Source organism: Zonotrichia leucophrys, chromosome 5 (assembly GCF_028769735.1).
Source record: "Zonotrichia leucophrys gambelii isolate GWCS_2022_RI chromosome 5, RI_Zleu_2.0, whole genome shotgun sequence".
Lineage (NCBI taxonomy): Eukaryota > Metazoa > Chordata > Aves > Passeriformes > Passerellidae > Zonotrichia > Zonotrichia leucophrys.
The window spans coordinates 46,976,453-46,993,262 of record NC_088175.1 but is presented as its reverse complement, the minus strand read 5'-3'; the positions used below and the strand labels follow the sequence as shown (position 1 = coordinate 46,993,262).

Genomic DNA, 16,810 nt, shown 5'->3' with positions numbered 1-16,810 from the left:
TAGAAGAATGGCACCCCCTGAAGGATCTAAAACCTCACTCAAGCTCCACACAGAAAAACCTTACTGTTAGTGCCAGTTCTCTCCGTGCCAAGAGCACAGTGACAAAGGGGTGATTCCATTTCAATAGTCTTGCTGGAGGTGCTCTGGTATACACCAAACAAAGCCTCCCAAGTGAGTGAGGGATGTCTATTGGTAGGGGAAATCTGGTCAGGGTTATGGCTGCCCCCCTGTTCTGGCATGGGTTGGCAGAGTGTGAATTCCCTGTTTCCTGGAGGAGGAGGGAACTGTAGAAGGTATTGTAAACGTTCACACCTTGCTGTTGGCAAGGGCACAATGTGAGTGTGGCAACACTGTCCCTTGAGTGCTTTGGGGCTCTTGGAGATGCTGCAGCCTTTCGATTCTTCCCCTGGGGGAAGTACATTACCTGGGGCTTGTGGAAACTGGTGCCTTGGTGTCCTCTGTGAGCCCCTGCTTCTCCTGAGAGGAGCTAGGCTGCAAGTGAGGGAATTAAGGCTTGGTGGTCTGGATGAGCATTCAGTTTCACTTTTCATTAGAATTTAGATGAGCAAACACTGTGTCTGCTCCACTTCTTCATTTGTCCTATAAGAACATAAGATTGCTCTATTCTTAAGGTAAGTTGCCCAGAGAAGTTGTGGATGCCACATCCCTGAAAGTGTTCATGGTGTGGTTGGATGGGTCTGAGCAACCTGGTCTAGTGGCATGTGTCCCCACCTCTAGCAAGGAGGTTGGAACAGGATGATCTTTAAGATCCCTCCTGACCCAAAACCTTCTGTGATTCTGTAAAATAAATAAGCTCAACTACATTCCCTATTTCTTATTTAAGATATGCCACGTCTTATAAACTTTACAAAATTTGGCTGTACTGATTCAGATGGCAGAAGGAGCAAGGTTGTAAAGTGAACACTAGCAGTACTGGGAAATCACTAAATAAACATCTTGCTCTTGAACATTTATTTATTGCTCTTGAGCATTTATTAATGCTCTGGGAAAGGCGTGAGTGATTCTCTCCTACTAGAGATGCTGTGTTAAAAGAGCAGTGAGATTTCACTATTGAGATTTGTAATTGCATATTGAATCTTTTTATGAGTGTAGATATGATAACTCTAAGGACCCATTTCAGCTCCAAATTAGGTAATTTCTCAGTGTCTTTAAACTTTGCCTCCAGGTTTAGCTGTACAGAACATTATCCTTTGCTTTTGTGAACTGTTGTTGTGTCCTGCAACCAAAATGCCTATGCATAACTTAACAAAGATATTCCTTGCTAACCCCTACCTAGAAAAAGTGACTGACCCCACAGAGTGCATCTCTTTCTCAAAAAGTATGGTCAATCTTTTTGATGTATATACGATACATTTTTCTTTACTCCTAAAGAAGGAAATGTATTAGGATTGGATCTTTACACATGTCATTTGCTTCAAAACAGCTAAATCACGAAGCTGATGACTCGGAGGAGATGTCAACCTCTGCCCTCCACTGAGAAGGCACAAGCGGGAACACTGCTTGAAGCTTCCTGACCAATTTGCATCTGGTTTATCAGCGAGACACTGCATCACTATGTTCCAGCTAAGAGGTGTGAGAACGGCGTGTTTGAAACAGAAATGTCTCTGAGACCACTTCTGACTGTCTGCTGGGTCCCTCGTCAGGGTGGCTCGTCAGGAGCAAATCCAGTTTGCTGCAGTTCCACACCCAGCCCGGCACCCACGACTGCTCCTCGCTGGAATGCCACCCACGTCCTCCGCGCTGGTTCTTTTCTCTGTGCTGTCAAACGGGACGTTCATAGAAGCTTATCAGAGTGGTTTTTGCAGGCTCTGCCAGCTACCCAAGCGCATTACTGTCCGCTCCTTTATCCTCAGCATCTCTGCGACTGCTGGCAAAGTCCACCGAGCTTTCGAGGGCCAGGGTCTAGAAGGTGCCTGCCTCCTCTGCACGTTATAAACAGTACCACGGCAGCTCCCGGCGCGGCTCGCTGAGCGCCCCAGCGGCCACCGCCCGTGCCCGGGCCAGCACGTCCGGGCCCACGCGGGTCACGCCGAGGCACCGCCGGCCAGTGCCCTGCCAGGCTCGGCCCCGGCGCCGCCAGCCGCGGGGAGCAGCAGGGCCGGGCCGGGCCGGGCAGGGCAGCACAGCCCGCTCCGGGCCGGCGGTGCTGCTGTGAGGGGGCCGGGGCCGAGACCCCCGCGCCGACCCTCGACGCCGCCACAGAGCCCAGCGGGGCGGCGGCACGGCTCCCCCCGCGGCGGCACGTCCCGAACACCCCGGACAAAACGTGACCGGGACACATTCGGGACGGGCAATCCCCGATTGCCCAGGCCGGGCTGGCGGGGCCGCCGTTATCTCGCCGCCGGCTTCCATTTCCGCGGAGCCTGGGTGAGGGCGATGCCCGGCCCAGGCAGCTCCAAGCAGGAGCGGCGAGGTGCAGCCCCGCTCAAACACTTGGGTCTCCCCGGGCACACAGAGCGCTCCGACGGGCCGCGAGTGTCTTTTGTGAGGGGAACGGGCTCCGGACCCGCTGCTCCCCGGGCGGCCACCGCACTGGGGGAGGCTGCCGGGAGACAAAGCCCGGCTCGGGCGGGGCGTGGGCCTCCCCCGCCGGACCCTCCCCGCCCGCGGGGGGCTGCGAAGGGAGGCCGCGGCGCTGGCAGCGGCGTCCCGGCACGGCGGCCGGCCCGGGGCAGCGGCACTGCGGGACAGCCGGGCCGGGCCGCCCCAGCCCCCGCCCAGCCCCGGGGTCACGGCGAGCGGTCCGGGCGGCGCGCAGGCGCACGGCGTGCCCGCGCATCCAACATGGCTGAGGTGGTGCCGTTCCTCCTGCGGCGGGCGCGGAGTGGAGGATGCTGAGCCTGCCCCGAGCCGCCGCCGCAGCCGCTGGGGTGGTGAGGCCGAGGCGCGCCCCGCGCAGCCATGGCCAGGCTGGCCGACTACTTCATCGTGGTGGGCTATGACCACGAGAAGACAGGTAGGTGTGGCTGCGCGCAGCGCTGCCCCGCCGTGCCTGGCCGCTCCCCGCGCTCCTGCCCGGCCCCGGCCCCCGCCCGCCTCCGGCCGGGCCGCGGGAGGAGGAGACTGCGGCGCGCACGGGGCGCGCGTCCGGCCGGGGGAGGAGGGGGTGAGGGCAGCGGGGCGAGCCAAGGGTTAATCCCCCTTTCCCGAGGGGGGAAGCGGCGGGATTCCCGCACCGCCCGGCCGGGGCAGCCCCGGCCCGCCCCGCCCGCCGGGAGCGGCTGCGGCTCCTTCCCCGAAGCGCGGGCAGGTTCAAACAGGGCCCGCGGCCGTGCCGGGCCCAGCGGCCGGAGCCGCGGGGCAGGGCCGGTGCCGCCGGTCCCCACCTGTGTCCCGGCGGCTGGGGCGCGCTAGCCGCGCCGCCCGGCAGAACAAAGGCTGCGTTCGGCCGGCGGCGGGGCTTGCCCGGCTCGCCGCTCATCCATCGCCTGTTGAGCGGCGCCGCGAGTCCCCTGGGCAGCGCCGTGGCACCGAACGGAGCGGGAACGGGCGCTCCTCCTAAAGCCTCGGGATACCGAGTTCTGTCTGCTGGGGGAAAGGGAGTTGCTGTTATCTGCTGTCGTTTGTGGGCAAAGAGAGAGTGGTTTGTATTACGTAACTCTCCGTTATGGTACCAGCTTTGTTGCTGCAGAGATCTCAAATCAGTGTTTAAGCTGACTGGAAAACGAAGTGATTGTCAATTGGAATGTGTTTGTGCTGCGTATTTCAGAGCGCTCCTTTGAATGTATGCTGTTAATAAACAATATTTTAAACAGTCGAATGTTCCCTGATTTATTTGACTATGCATAAACCAAACAACACTCAAGTTTGTTACTCAGAGTAATTTTTTGAAGTAGCAATTGCGTGTAGTCTGTATCTGTTCATTCAAAAAGTGCAGCTAATAAACTCGGACTGTGAGATTTTTTTAAAAGAAAGAATTTTTAGAGAAACTGTTACATTTGCGTGTTTAAAGATGCAGTGTCTTACAAAGTTCTGCTAAGGGTCTCTTAGATTTTACTATTCTGCAATTGTTATTCCATTAATTACATCCTGGTTACCCTTCCCATCCCATTTGATCGTAGGTTTGTCCTAATTGTACTGTCAAAATCAATCCATGTGAAATGGTAAGGCTTTTATTTTAAAAATAAAAACCTTTCCTTTTGCCTCTCTCCTGTTTGGAACATTTTCCCTGACAAAGTAGAGGGAACCCAAATCAAAACAAAGAAGCAACCAAAAACTGAGATGCGCTTTTAAGAAGATGACTCAAATAGGCTGCTTATTTCATTGAAGTGAAATTATAGATTGCATTGGAAAGCTTTATGTCTGTAAAATGACTTCATCTGTAGCATTTAAGTATGTGTTTAACTTCCCATACATAAACTGTTTCATGAAGTTTGGTAGAATTGCTTGCCTGGGTGAAATTGAACAGATTCAGAAATAGAGCAGATGCAGAAATAACTCCTGAACCTTAATTTAAAAAGGTCATGCCCAGAAAGTAATTGTTTAGACTTCATTATTTAAATGACTTGTTGCTACTTTAATGCTTCATAAGAAAAATGCTTGAAGGAACAACATTCTGTTGAAGACTAGGCATGCATTGTTTTCCAAATTCCTTTACCCCCACATGCAATCCCATAATACATGGAATACTGACCTTTATTTTTCTTATAAAACTGTAGTTTTTGATGCATTTATTATGCTTCCTTCTATATGAAAAGCAGGGACAAGCATTTCTAGGATTATAGACGAGCTACCCTTGAAGCTTTTATATTTTTAAGTATGTTCCTTTTCTTTCTATCCTATTTGTTTTTCATCAGCAGCTACCTTCTGGCCTGGTTTTAATGTGCTTTATTTTAATGTTGAGTGTAATTATGTTTTGTAGTGTTTTTTTTTCCTTTTTTTTTTCCCAGGCATAATCTGTGGGATAGCTTTGTGTAAACAAGCAAACAAAAATGCTGTACCCTTCCCCCAACCTGTGTGTCAGCAGCATTTGGATGATAAACACTTGTGGTTTGTAGGGAAGGGTGTTTATAGTAGTGACTGCTCTCCCAGGAAAGCCCCACTGTGTCTGCTGGCTCTCCCCTCACTGCTTATATGGATTTATTTACATGGGCCAATAACTTACCCCTGAAAATGTGATAAAGGTGCTGATTTTCTGACTTTACTCAAAAAACATTAGCTGTAAATATCTAAAATGCAATGTTTATGCAGTTTAGGAGTAGATCTGTAGATTTTTTCCTGTTTTGGAACAGCTTTGTAAGTGATGCTACAAGTTTTTATCCAGCATAGTCTTCAGGGGAAGTGAAGGGTTTTATTGTCCTCAGATAAACCAGAGTGTGTCCTTTGGGAATCAAGCATGTGAAAGTCCATTCCTGTTCTGGTCCAGGCCTGTGTAAATTGATGTTACAGCAGTCCTGGTGCTGCCATTCCTGTTGTCCTAAACCTTCCTTTGGATCCAGCTCACTTCAGGATGCTAACCCATCCAAAAGACCTTTCTTGCTGGGTGTGTTACCTGTGTTGCTGTATTGTCCTTGGATTACTTTCCTGCTCATTTTTCAAACAGTGTTTGCTCACGAGGATGTCAGATGAATGCCATTACTGGCATAAAGGAGGGTCAGGAGCATGCTGAAAGACAGATCAATGCACCCTGAATTTCTATCAGCTGAAACATTCCTAGAGCCTTGGGCACAAAGCTGTTAGTGAGGTGCCTTAGTGTCCTGCATGCTCCAAGGAAACTGATGGGAGCCCTTGGATAATTTGCCTCACAGGCAGTTCATTCATGCCTGGCAAGTTGCAGAGGCTCTGCCTGAGTGGAGAATGAGCTTTGCTGTTGACAAGCGTCAGAAGAGTTGCAGGCACTTAGGAGCTGAGAAGTCTTTGTGCTGTGGAGGATGACCTGAATCATCCAGCTTTTTGTGTCTTTCAGGTGCCCTGGTCTGTGTTCCCACTTAGGTTGCTCAGTCTGTGTCTCACCATGAAACTAAGCTTCCGTGGATCATAGTTTTGATGGCTGTTGTGTATTTTAAGCAGTCGTTCTGAGCCACTGCTCTGAACTGCAGCAGCATTAGCTGCTGTCAGAAGTGCATGTTGAGTGTCCTGACAGAGTTATAGAAACCAGATTTATAAATCCCCCAGCTTTACTAAACCCTTTTCTTTTTTTTTTTGCTCTAACAGTGATACTTTTTCAGAGTAAAGCAATCAACCTTGGTGTATTTTGTCTTCAGCTGAACCTTGGCTGAGGTAGATAACCACTCTTTCCCCAGCATATCAGCACAATATAAAGCTGTTACATAACTGGCTACAAAAGGCACTTACAGAAGTCTCTGAAAGGAGCAAAGGTGCTACCAAATGTAGGTATTCTGGGTTAACAGCTAGGAGAAATCCCAGGAGCCCTTACTGTTCATGCATTTTGAAGTGTGTTTGATGTGCTTCACCAAAAAATTATCAATTTAATATGTCTGAATAATGGAATGTGGATGGGATTTAGGAAGAACACAGATGTTTGTAAGGATCACAGAAGGGCATGAGAAAATGCCTGTTTTGTTTTGTTTGTTTTTGGTTTTGCTGGTATAAGCCCTAATCATAAATCTATCCTTAGAATTTACATACAGTACTTCTTGGAAAAGGTAAAAGAGAGAACATTCTGTGTCTTCCTTAGCTCAGCAGCCAAAAGGTGAGAGGATAAAGAAGAGAGGATCCAAAGACTGGATTTGATTAATTTTCCCATACACCTGTGGCAGCTTTCCTGTAGGATGCTGTTTTGTACCCAGAAGTTAAAAGAGAAAACCTGTGAGGTGGAGCAGGATGTTTTCTGTGAGGTTTGGTTGCTCTAAGAGGACTGAGGAATAATTTGTTCTTGATTCTGTGTGCAGTTGCAATGTGTAGGACAGAAGGCTTCCAACAGTATAGCAGTTTTATTTGGCTGTTTTCACAACTGATAAATGCTGGTGTAACATGTGTAGGCTCTGTTGTGGTTGTTTCTGTTCTGATTTTTATCAACTCCTCTTCAGGGAAGCCTTTATTGTGTAACATAGCTTTGTATCTCAGAGCATTTTGAAACAAGACAAGTGATTGTTGATGGAGTGGGAGAAATTTCTAAATGAAGTTGTCTGATTCTTTTATTTTTTTCCTGTGAGCAGATTTTGCCTGTGAAGAATATAGTATCATTAGGATTTTCTGGTGCATTTGCTGTATATTCACAGTTGGGCATTTCACTGAGCTGGTGTGTGTATAAGGAGTGAATGACTGCTTGATGCCATGGCATGCAATCTCTGTAAAAACAAAATGTAGAAAAATAAGGGAATAAAGCTGTTACTTCAGTGGCTTTCTTATCTGTGCTGCAGCTTAATTTAATTCAAATGCAATCCAGGGAAATCCCAAAGGGATTAAAAAAGCAACAAAAACTAAATCCTTCTTATTGTGGCAGGGGAATTCTTGTGGCTGCAGTGGAATGAAGCATCGAGTGCAGTGCTGGAAGTGGAGCAGGATGCACGAATGAGCCTGGGACATGGTTCTGGGTGGCTGTGGCTGGGTAGGGCATGGCACCCCAAAGACTTGGAAACAAATTAGTTGCTCCTGTCAATGAAATCTCTTTCTCTAAGCCTTATGCTTTACTTTTCAAAGACAACAAGTTCCACAATACCATGCTGAAACAGAATGAGGAAGAAATATTTCCATTGCACGTGGCTTTGTTTGTTTCGATTGTGGTCATGTTTATTTCTTTGCTTGTTTCTTTGTTTGTTTGGTGGAGTTTTTTTTTTTTTTTTTTTTTTTTTTGTGAGATAAAGCTCTCTTGAAAGTCTGCTTGAAAGACCCCCAGTATTTTCTGGTAGCATGTATTCCTAAGATATCCAAGCAGTTTCTTCTAGTACATAATGTTGACTTAAAAAAAATGAATTTTTTTGGTTTATGGATTTATCCTTTTGGAGAAATCTTATAATCAGCGCAGATCATGGAGGTCTTTCCCTCACATGTCTGTAATGAAATTTCTAAAGAACTTGGATTTCAGACTCTTTACTCACTCAGTCTTTCCATCATAATAACAATAACACTAAAAATACTTATTTTTCAGCCTTTCATTTTAAACTAAAATATTCCTGGAGGCTTTTTTCTCTGCAAGCTATCTGCATTTGGTCTGAAATAGAACACAGATTATGTTGAGGGAAGTAGCATTTCCTATCTTTGTGACTAAACTGCAGTCAAGGAACTCTTTCTTCCCTGTTCTGTCCTGGATTAATTTTGTGGATTATCTGACAAAAAGACACTTTTCCTGCAGCCTGTTCATGGCAAACAGTTTGTTATGCAAGCCTGAATACTGTGTAAGCCCTGGCCTTCTATAACCACAGTCATATTTTTCAGTGGAGGGACAATGAGACTGACATTTAACTTCTCCAATGCCCCAAACATAACAGCCTTATCTTGTAACAGCAAGGAAGAGAATTACACTGCTGTGGTAGCTCTCTTACATCAATTTAAATTACCAGCTACCTCCCCAGTTACTGCTGCTCACAAAGGAAAGCCACAGTCACTGTGGAATCATCTGTAAAATGTGTAAAAGCAGATTCACACTCCAGCCTTGATAACTGCCAGTGAAAGTTGTAGCCTGCAAATATCCACTGGTGAGTGGGAGGTTTTCCTTTGGTTCATTTCTCCTCTTTGTCCTCTTTGCAGTAGCATGAGACTTTCAGGCTCTTTGCTTCTCTAGTGAAAAAAATGATTTCTAACAATAGCATTATCAGTATCGATGAGATTAATTTTCTTCTGCTCGGCGTTTTGGGAATTGTGTTCCATTTATATGTGTTTGTTGAAATAAATCACTCCTGTGGTGTCAGTGGTACGTTCTGAAGTCAAGGACAATCCAATTAGTGTTGATTGGGATTTGGCAGCTAACTCCCTGCTCATTGAGCCAAGAACATGCTGGTTATTGCTTATCTGCTAGTGACTAGATAGATCCTGATTTCATGTCTCTAGTGTTTACACTTCTCAGTTTTCAATCTTTTGCAGATTGAATATTATGAAAAAATGCAATCATTGAACAGAGCTTGAATTCTTTGTTTCCTTTCTGGGAGTGTTGTGTTCTAGGTGTCAGAGTAACCACAACATTTGCACTGAGCTGGACGTGGGTGAGGGGCTGTCACTGCTGCAGCCAGAACCAGACTTGGTGACAGTACGGTCTGGGATTGTGTGTAGTTGTTGTGGGGGAAAGCTGAGGGACAGAAAAAACAAACTCATCATAATTCTGGATACAAATTCAGGATAGTTGCATGCAAAACCCCATTGGATCATGGGAGACCTCAGTGGATAAATAGAGACAAAGGAATGTTACTGGGCTTATAAAATCAATCACTCAGGAAGAAATTCAAGGGGGGAAAATAGAAGGTAGGAAAAATGTCCTTATCGTGTCCTTTACTGTGGTTCATGTGTTGTTTTCTAGGATTTAAAACTCCAGAAAATCCATTATCTGACACTTGGATTGATCTTCAGCAAGATAGAAAATGTCTTTTTTGGATGTTAGAGTGTCAGGTTGTGTTGCTGGAATAGCAGCTGAAAGGAAGATGAGACATTCTGGCAGAGGATTTCTCAGATGCTTGTGGGGGAAAAGGGATGACAGCTCTTCTTTCTGGAACCTTGACTTCAGCTGTGGAAGGTTGTGGGTTTTGTTGGGCTGCTTTTGCCAGCTGCTGTGGACAGTGATGCCAGGAGTGTTGTCAGACTCTGTAGTGGCTGCTTGTCACTTCCTTGTGGCTCAGGAACCCTTCCCAAGACATTGGCCACTCCTCCTGCTTACTCTATTTGATACATTCTGGTATTTCAGAATGTTTTCTGTCTTCTAGGTTTATTCCAGAAGAATCTCTGCCTTATCATCTCTCTCACTTTCTCCTTCCTTCTCTCACTTTCAGTATCTATTTAACTATCTACTCTGTGGTTTTCTGAGATGAAGTCTTCTTGGCCACTCAGTCTGATTTCTTATGGTTTTCATCTTTAAATAAACAAATTCCAATTCATCACACAAACACCAGGGCCAAGTTTTGTCCCTTCTGTAAATTTTGGGCCTAAAAGCATGTTTGGCAGAATTTTAGTTTAGGCCAAAAAAAATCCTTTTCTCCCCAGTCTTATTTCTTGGACGCAGGAAAAGTATTTGGTGTGAAATTTTACTGAAATAATTCATCTGGAAACAGATGCCAACCATTGAGACTTTGTATGGTGCATTTACTTTAAGTAAAAAATAATTGAAAATAGTTAAAGAACAAGATAGAGCCCCATTAGAAATGCCTATAGCTGTTAGTTATTTGTGTATCTAAAAACATCACACTCTTGTTTCTTAGTTTGTTATGACTGCACCAGTTGAAGCCCAGTAAAACTTTTAGCTTGACCACTGTGTTGTTGAAGTCTTCCACAGTTTAGATTTGTACATTTAACATGCGTATTTTTGTTTTGGACAAAGAAATGCAGATGCTCATCCTTTTTTTATGACTATTGTTTTCTGGGCTGTAAATCTAATTCCTAAATGGCAGTGAGAATAAGCTGTATGTGTGACTAACAAAATACTCAAGACTCAAAAGACAAAGTTGTGACCTTGTCATAAATTCAACTGTAACGGAATTTTAATTCTTGAAATATTGTTGAATTGGCATACTGTACTTTTTTAAAAAATTAGGGAAGCTGTGTTTTTGAATTCTGTTACACAGACTGCTTTTCATAAACATGCAAATTGCAATTGCATGAAAATAGAAGAAGGCCACATGCTTTGTTCCTGTGGAGCTGTTTCTTCATAATTAATGTATTTTCCCAGAAAAACACATAGTAGTTTTATGAAGCTTGTGTGATGACTGGGCTGTTACTGGTCTATATTGTTGGTGTGCTATTTTTAAACTAGGTTTAGTACAAAATATTCCAGTAGAACTTAGAAGAGGATTTCCATTTTCTTTCTTCTTGTTTTATAGTTTGTGAAGAGAGAATTAGTAGGTTTGATAATTTTTAAGAATATATAATTTTTAAAGAAGATTTCAAAGAAAAATTGGTGATAAAACCAATTTTAAAAGCCTTCCTAAAACACGGATTTAAACCCATGTTTCCCCCCATACTTTTTGGGGGCTAATTTAATCTATTTAGAGTCTTCCTCTTTTGGGCTGCAAGTTCTTAGAATCTTCAGCCTGTGAGAGTTTTTTTCCTTCAGTGTATTTTGTTCAGTGGGCTGCCAGGCAGAATTTGCTTTTTATAAAGTGTCTTAGCCTGGGGCCTCTGCCTGAGCCATAGGTTGTGCCCAGCTGCAGCTGAGGAACAGGTTGGAATTTCCTGTAAAGGGAGGGAAGAGCTGCTGCCTTTGGGATTCACCCTATATTTCTTACAAGTGCAATTATTGAATTATTCTTACTTTAGAATAATTCCTTTAATGCCTTTCAGGAGCTGCTCGCTTTTGCAAAATAGGAATCTAATTAGAATGTGTCTCTCATGATCAGTAAGTTTCAGCAGTAGAAAGCCCTTGGTTTGGAATGGATGCTTTTAGTGATATTTCCAAAACAAATAAGATAACAAGGCATACACACAGAATAAAAGGATGTTTTCTGTGGTAATAAATATTCAGTTTGTGTTCAGAAATCCATGCAAGTGTTCAAAGTGTTGCAGAGGAATGTTTCTCCCCATGGCAATTTATAGTGACAAAAACTGAAATGCTGATTTTCAGTGATAAATTCTGTTCCACTTTGCTGCAGTGAGTTCAGAGAACACCTGTGAAGGTCTCAGGTTTGCCCTTTAGCTGGAGGCAGCGATTTTAGACCCTGGTGCCAGTTCTGTGCTGAGATTTGGACTCAAGCTACCTGTAAGCATGCTTGAAGCTGAGGCACGTGGTTTTGGAGTAGTGACAGTGTGTGTTCCCTTTTCCAGCTCTGAGGGTTGGTTCTTTGCAGCAGGGAAGGAGCAGAACATCCCAGAGCCCCTCACTGAGCAGGGTGTGCTCAGCCTGCAGCTGGGACTGCGCTGCGCTTCAGCAGCACAGCCAAAGCAAGTGGCCCTGTTGTTTCAGCCACAGGCAACTGAAAAGAAAACAAAGCCATAGAGAGCCACATGTTTGTGATTTGGAATTCAAAACTCTTCTTTCAAAAGATTCTCTTTCCCGTTTGATCAACGTGCATAAATAATGATACCGGGTTTGCCCCTGAGTAAATGGCGTCCGCTCAAGTTGTGGCGCTCCTGTAAGGTTGTTGTTTCAGCACCGTGTTTTCCAAATATTTTGTTTATGGTGTTTATTATTAAAAGAGATGAGATCATACATCTTTAACAAAATAATCTCCTGGAGGCTGTTTTTTATCATTTTGTTCTCTTTTGCCACATGGCATCGTTTTGGAAGAGGCAAGACCGTCACTCATTTTTTGTGAGAGAGAAAAGACCTCAGAAAACATGCTTTGTGCCTTTCTGACCTTGCAAGATGTTTTTGCATTCTTACAAAATTGTTGACATGCTAGTTTATGGGTTTCTTTATTATTTTTGTTTTTAATTTACAAAAATGTGGCCAGTTTTAGTAAATAGCCTTTTTTGGAAAACTGCAGTTCAAGGACATGGGGGTTCCCTGGTCGAGTCTCTAGCCATAGCTATTGGTAATCAGAGCTGCTCTTCTTGCTGATAGCCTAGTAGAAGACAGAAGGTAGCAGTTTACATCCATACTTAATTCTGATAAAAATGAGGATTGTTGCTCTTTCCAGAGAGGTAGGATTTGAGAGGCCTAACTCAGAAGACTGTTGTTTTTATAATCTTTTGTTTTCTTGTGAATATGTTTAGCATTATTTGACATTAAAAAACCCAGAGGTATGATTCAGATACAAGTAATAATAACAATAATATTTTTTTAAAGTAAGGCCTTAACTGGTCTGCAGCTCATTGTTTCTGTCTTGCGGAAGAGACCTTGGAGATATTTCAGTTCCCAAAGTTGTGATGGTTAAGGATAGGATGCTGAAAAGGAAAACCTGTGGATCTCCTATCTTCCTTTGTAACTGAGTTGTGTGTGTTTTGCTTATTCTCAGCCACTGTTCTTAAAGTTATAATAAAGTCTGTGGGTTGAGTTGTTTCCTATCCCTAACTTCTTTTCTCCTTCTCCTCCCTGACTCCCCAAAAATCAGTAATTCTTCTTGTTTTAAGTTTCATATGAAAACAAGAAGAGTCATGGCTACTAATAAAATTCTGAAGCAGAAGACTCAGAATATAGTTCTGTTTAAAAATCCTGATATAAAGTCTAGAAATGAGCAGTAGAAAACCCTCATTACTTACTGTCTCTCTGGTATGTACTCCCTACCTAGTCTTAACTGTTCTCTTAAAGCTTTGAAAATAGATTTGCAGAGACCAAAACATAAATAGTATGTTTTATTAGATTTGATTTATGGTCTTATGAAAACTCTGGAGTTTTTTTATTCTTTTCCATTATATGGTTACTGAGAGGAGCTTTGGACTTCAGTGATCTTCATGTAGTTGTATAAAGCACCATATGCTTTCTGCAGTTTTCACAGCAGATGGACCAAGGTTTTGTCCACATGGTCTTGCCAAACTTAATTAGCAGCAGATTTTTATGTCTGAATCTAAGCTATTCCTGATTTAATGGTAAGAGTTGTAAGAGTTATGTATAGAGTAAAGGATCATAGAATGGTTTTGGTTGGAAGGGACTTTAAAGATCCTCTGGTTCCATGGGCAAGGTTCCCAACCTTCCACTGTATTGGGTTGTCCTTCCTCTGTTGGTGCCCCCAGAGGTGGTGGAGCACTCCAGGTGAACTCTCAGGAGAGCAGGATAGGAGGAGGGAATCACCTCTCTTGACCTGCTGGTAAAGGATGGGTGCAGGTGGTCACTGTTCCTGGGCAAAACTGGGAGCATGGACTCCCAAAATTAATTTTGCAGACCTTTTTTTGTTCAACCTGTAAATATCAAGTAAAAAAGGAAGTGGAATACTTAATGCTTAAGACTTTTAGATGATTAAAAGACGGTAATTAAAAAAATTCTGAATAGCTGAATCTAAAACTTGTGGTTAAGGGCTTCAGACAGAGCTCGTGATACTGAGTGACTAGAATGTTCAAATTTCATTCAAATAAAATGCATTTTTATAAATACAAGCCAAAGTACATTTAGTGGTGAGAAAGAATTCATAGCAATGGTCTCTAATTTAGCTGTTGTCACTAAGTGGAAAAGTTCTTGGAATTTGTTGGGACAGTTCTCTGTAAAACTTCAGCCTAAAGTCTGGTATGGCATCAGTAAACTCTGAAATAAACAGTGTGTAATTGTGAAAAAAACCCACCCAAAACCCCTGTGGTGTTGGGACTTGCAGCTCAGGGGCCAGGAATGGGTTAGGTGAACCCCAGAAGTCCTGCTCAGCCCTGATCTCTGTGATCCAGACCCCTAAAGACTGCACAGGACCAGTGGGAATTGTCTGGTCCCTTCTCCTCTCCCAGCATAAATGGCTGCAGCCTTTGCGCTCTGCCTGGGCAGACCGTGACTCATCCTCAGAGCCCTCCACACCAGCCCTCCACACCTCCTCGGGCAGCCTATTCCAGCTCCTCTGGCTGACTTTCAGGAGACTTTTCAGAGTCTTTGAGTCCTGTGGGTTTGGGTACAGTTGTCAGCCTGTTACTGCTCTTCTCCTTGAAGTGTGGGGACCCCATTGGATGTGGTAATTTACATGAAATCTTACCAAAATACAGAGTGAGGTTTTCTGGGCAGTTCTGTGACATCACTCTGAGCTTTTTATTTGTTTGTTTTTTTTTTAGCTCTCAGCATCACAACACTGAGGGTCACTTTGTGGTTTGCTTTAATCTCTGCATCCCTTTTACCTAAACCACATTTTGGCCATCCCCCATATGTGCAATCAGGTGTTCTGGCCTAACTCTGCAGCTTTGCAGTTCTCCTTAGTCACACTCTTAACGTTTTTTCATAACTTTTTTCCCAGTCTTTCAGGATAATTTTGAATTCTTACCTTGTTCTCTACTCTGTTTTTTATCTTCATTTTCAGAAAAGAAATAATTTCTGTATATATAAATATTTTTGTAAATATATATGTTTATATATTAATAGAACAGGTGCATTTATATTCTGTGCTTCAGCCTGCAGCAACTTCCATCAAAACTAAACCAAAACCCACTTCAAACCAAAAACCAAGCATTGGACCCCACAATGGCTCACATATCATGTCTGAGAGATAGAATTAGTGCTGCTGTAAATATGATTGAGTGTGTGTAGTGGATAAATTTGCAGAAAGCACATTCAGTTGATGTCCCTAGGCACACTAAATTTTGGGTTGTTTGGGGATCGTTTAAGTAGGGTGATATTTCAAGAGTCAGAGACTTCAAGAAAGAAGTTGGCCAGTTATTTCCTGAACAGCAGAACTAGTGACGTGTTTCTGCACATTTTTTGTCTTTTGTCTGGAATGGCCCTGGTAGTGCTGCTCCAGACAAGGAACAGGGTGTCTTGAACACTAACTTTTCTTCAGCTCAGGGTCACTGTGTGTTTATTTATTTATTTGGGTTAAAGGCCATTCGTCACACAGACGTCGCTTCTGTAGGAAACCTCTCTGCAAGGAGCAGCTTTACTTGTGAGAACACTATTTAGGAGAATGTTTGCCTGCCTTTGTGGCAGTCACATTATAATATGCTCCAGTTAAGACTCTGGGCCTGCCACAGCCTCAGAAGGGAGATGCTATGTTCTATTAATTAATTACGGGCCCATAGTCAAATGGCATTTAATTGTTTGCTAGGACATGGATGTGACTCTCTTTTCTTTGTTTGTGCTCTCATTTCAGGCAACCAGTTCCTTTGGTTTCTTGCAATTGCAAAATATGCATTGAGAAGTTAAAAAATTACTATTTTTACTGCTAATGGGGCATGCACTGGAAGTGCATTTGGATGTGCAAAATCTTGGCAGTGTAGCTTATTTATGGGGCAGGAGATGGCAGTAAGGAAATAGGTGATTTAGCACAAGCACAGAACCATACTTTATTCTTACATTATGGTTTTAAGAGAACTCTCAAAACCCCTGAAATACCGTAATAATCATTCAAATTTACACATTTATGTTTATTTTGTGCCTTCCTGTTTGATTTTTTTGGGGGTCTTTTTCCAATCAGGTATTTACCAGCATTTGCAGTGCTTGTTTAGAGATCAGGTGAAATATTCTGTGCTAAGTGAGCCAAATGCAATTCACAGTTCAGCTTCAGGGAAAACTGCTGGAGTTAGAAGTAAGAAAAATACACAGTAACAGTTGTGATGTTTCAAAGTTTGTGTCTGTGGATTTCGAAGAAATTTGCATACAGCATTATTTTTAAGAATTCACATTCTTTGTGTTGATTTTTGATTTAAGGCACTCTGGCAGCTGGTTCTGTGGGCAAGGAGGGAATAGGGAATGAAATGCTGTTAACCTCTGTGAGCCAGAGCACAAACAAACAGTGTTTAACTTGGGGACAGCTGAGGGTGTTCCAGACAATGGTGTTAATTTTGATTGTCTGTTTGAAGTAGCCCCGTGCTTTTTGTTCTCATTTCGGAAGCCAAACATGTTGTTTGGAACTGGTGTGCAGCTGTGAAGAACAAAGTTTGTCATGCAGGAGCTGAGCAGGATGACATCAGGGTATGATGGTGGCTGCTGTGTGTTTGCCCCTGCTGTGGGAGCGTGACCACTGCCATGGATTCCTTTCATTTGGGGTCAGGCAGGCAGGGGTGGGATTGCATTCTCTGGGTATTTTTGGTCCCCTTGTTAATGGGGGCTGCTGTTGTTTTGGGGCTCTGTTGCAGGGTGTTCCCCTGGGCTGTGCTCCTGCAGGGGCAGCTCAGGCTGTTTGCATGGTGA

General features: G+C 43.9%; 1 protein-coding gene across 3 annotated transcripts in view; it reads left to right on the top strand.

Moving 5' to 3' along the window:
* Positions 1-2,750: 2,750 nt before the first annotated feature.
* Positions 2,751-16,810, top strand: part of SBF2 (SET binding factor 2) — a 232,709-nt gene continuing 218,649 nt past the window's right edge. For all 3 annotated transcript variants that reach the window (XM_064715108.1, XM_064715105.1, XM_064715104.1), the window contains exon 1: positions 2,751-2,977. In XM_064715108.1, the coding sequence (XP_064571178.1) occupies positions 2,923-2,977 (55 nt within the window). In that variant the 5' untranslated portion in view covers positions 2,751-2,922. The remainder of the gene's footprint in view (positions 2,978-16,810) is intronic.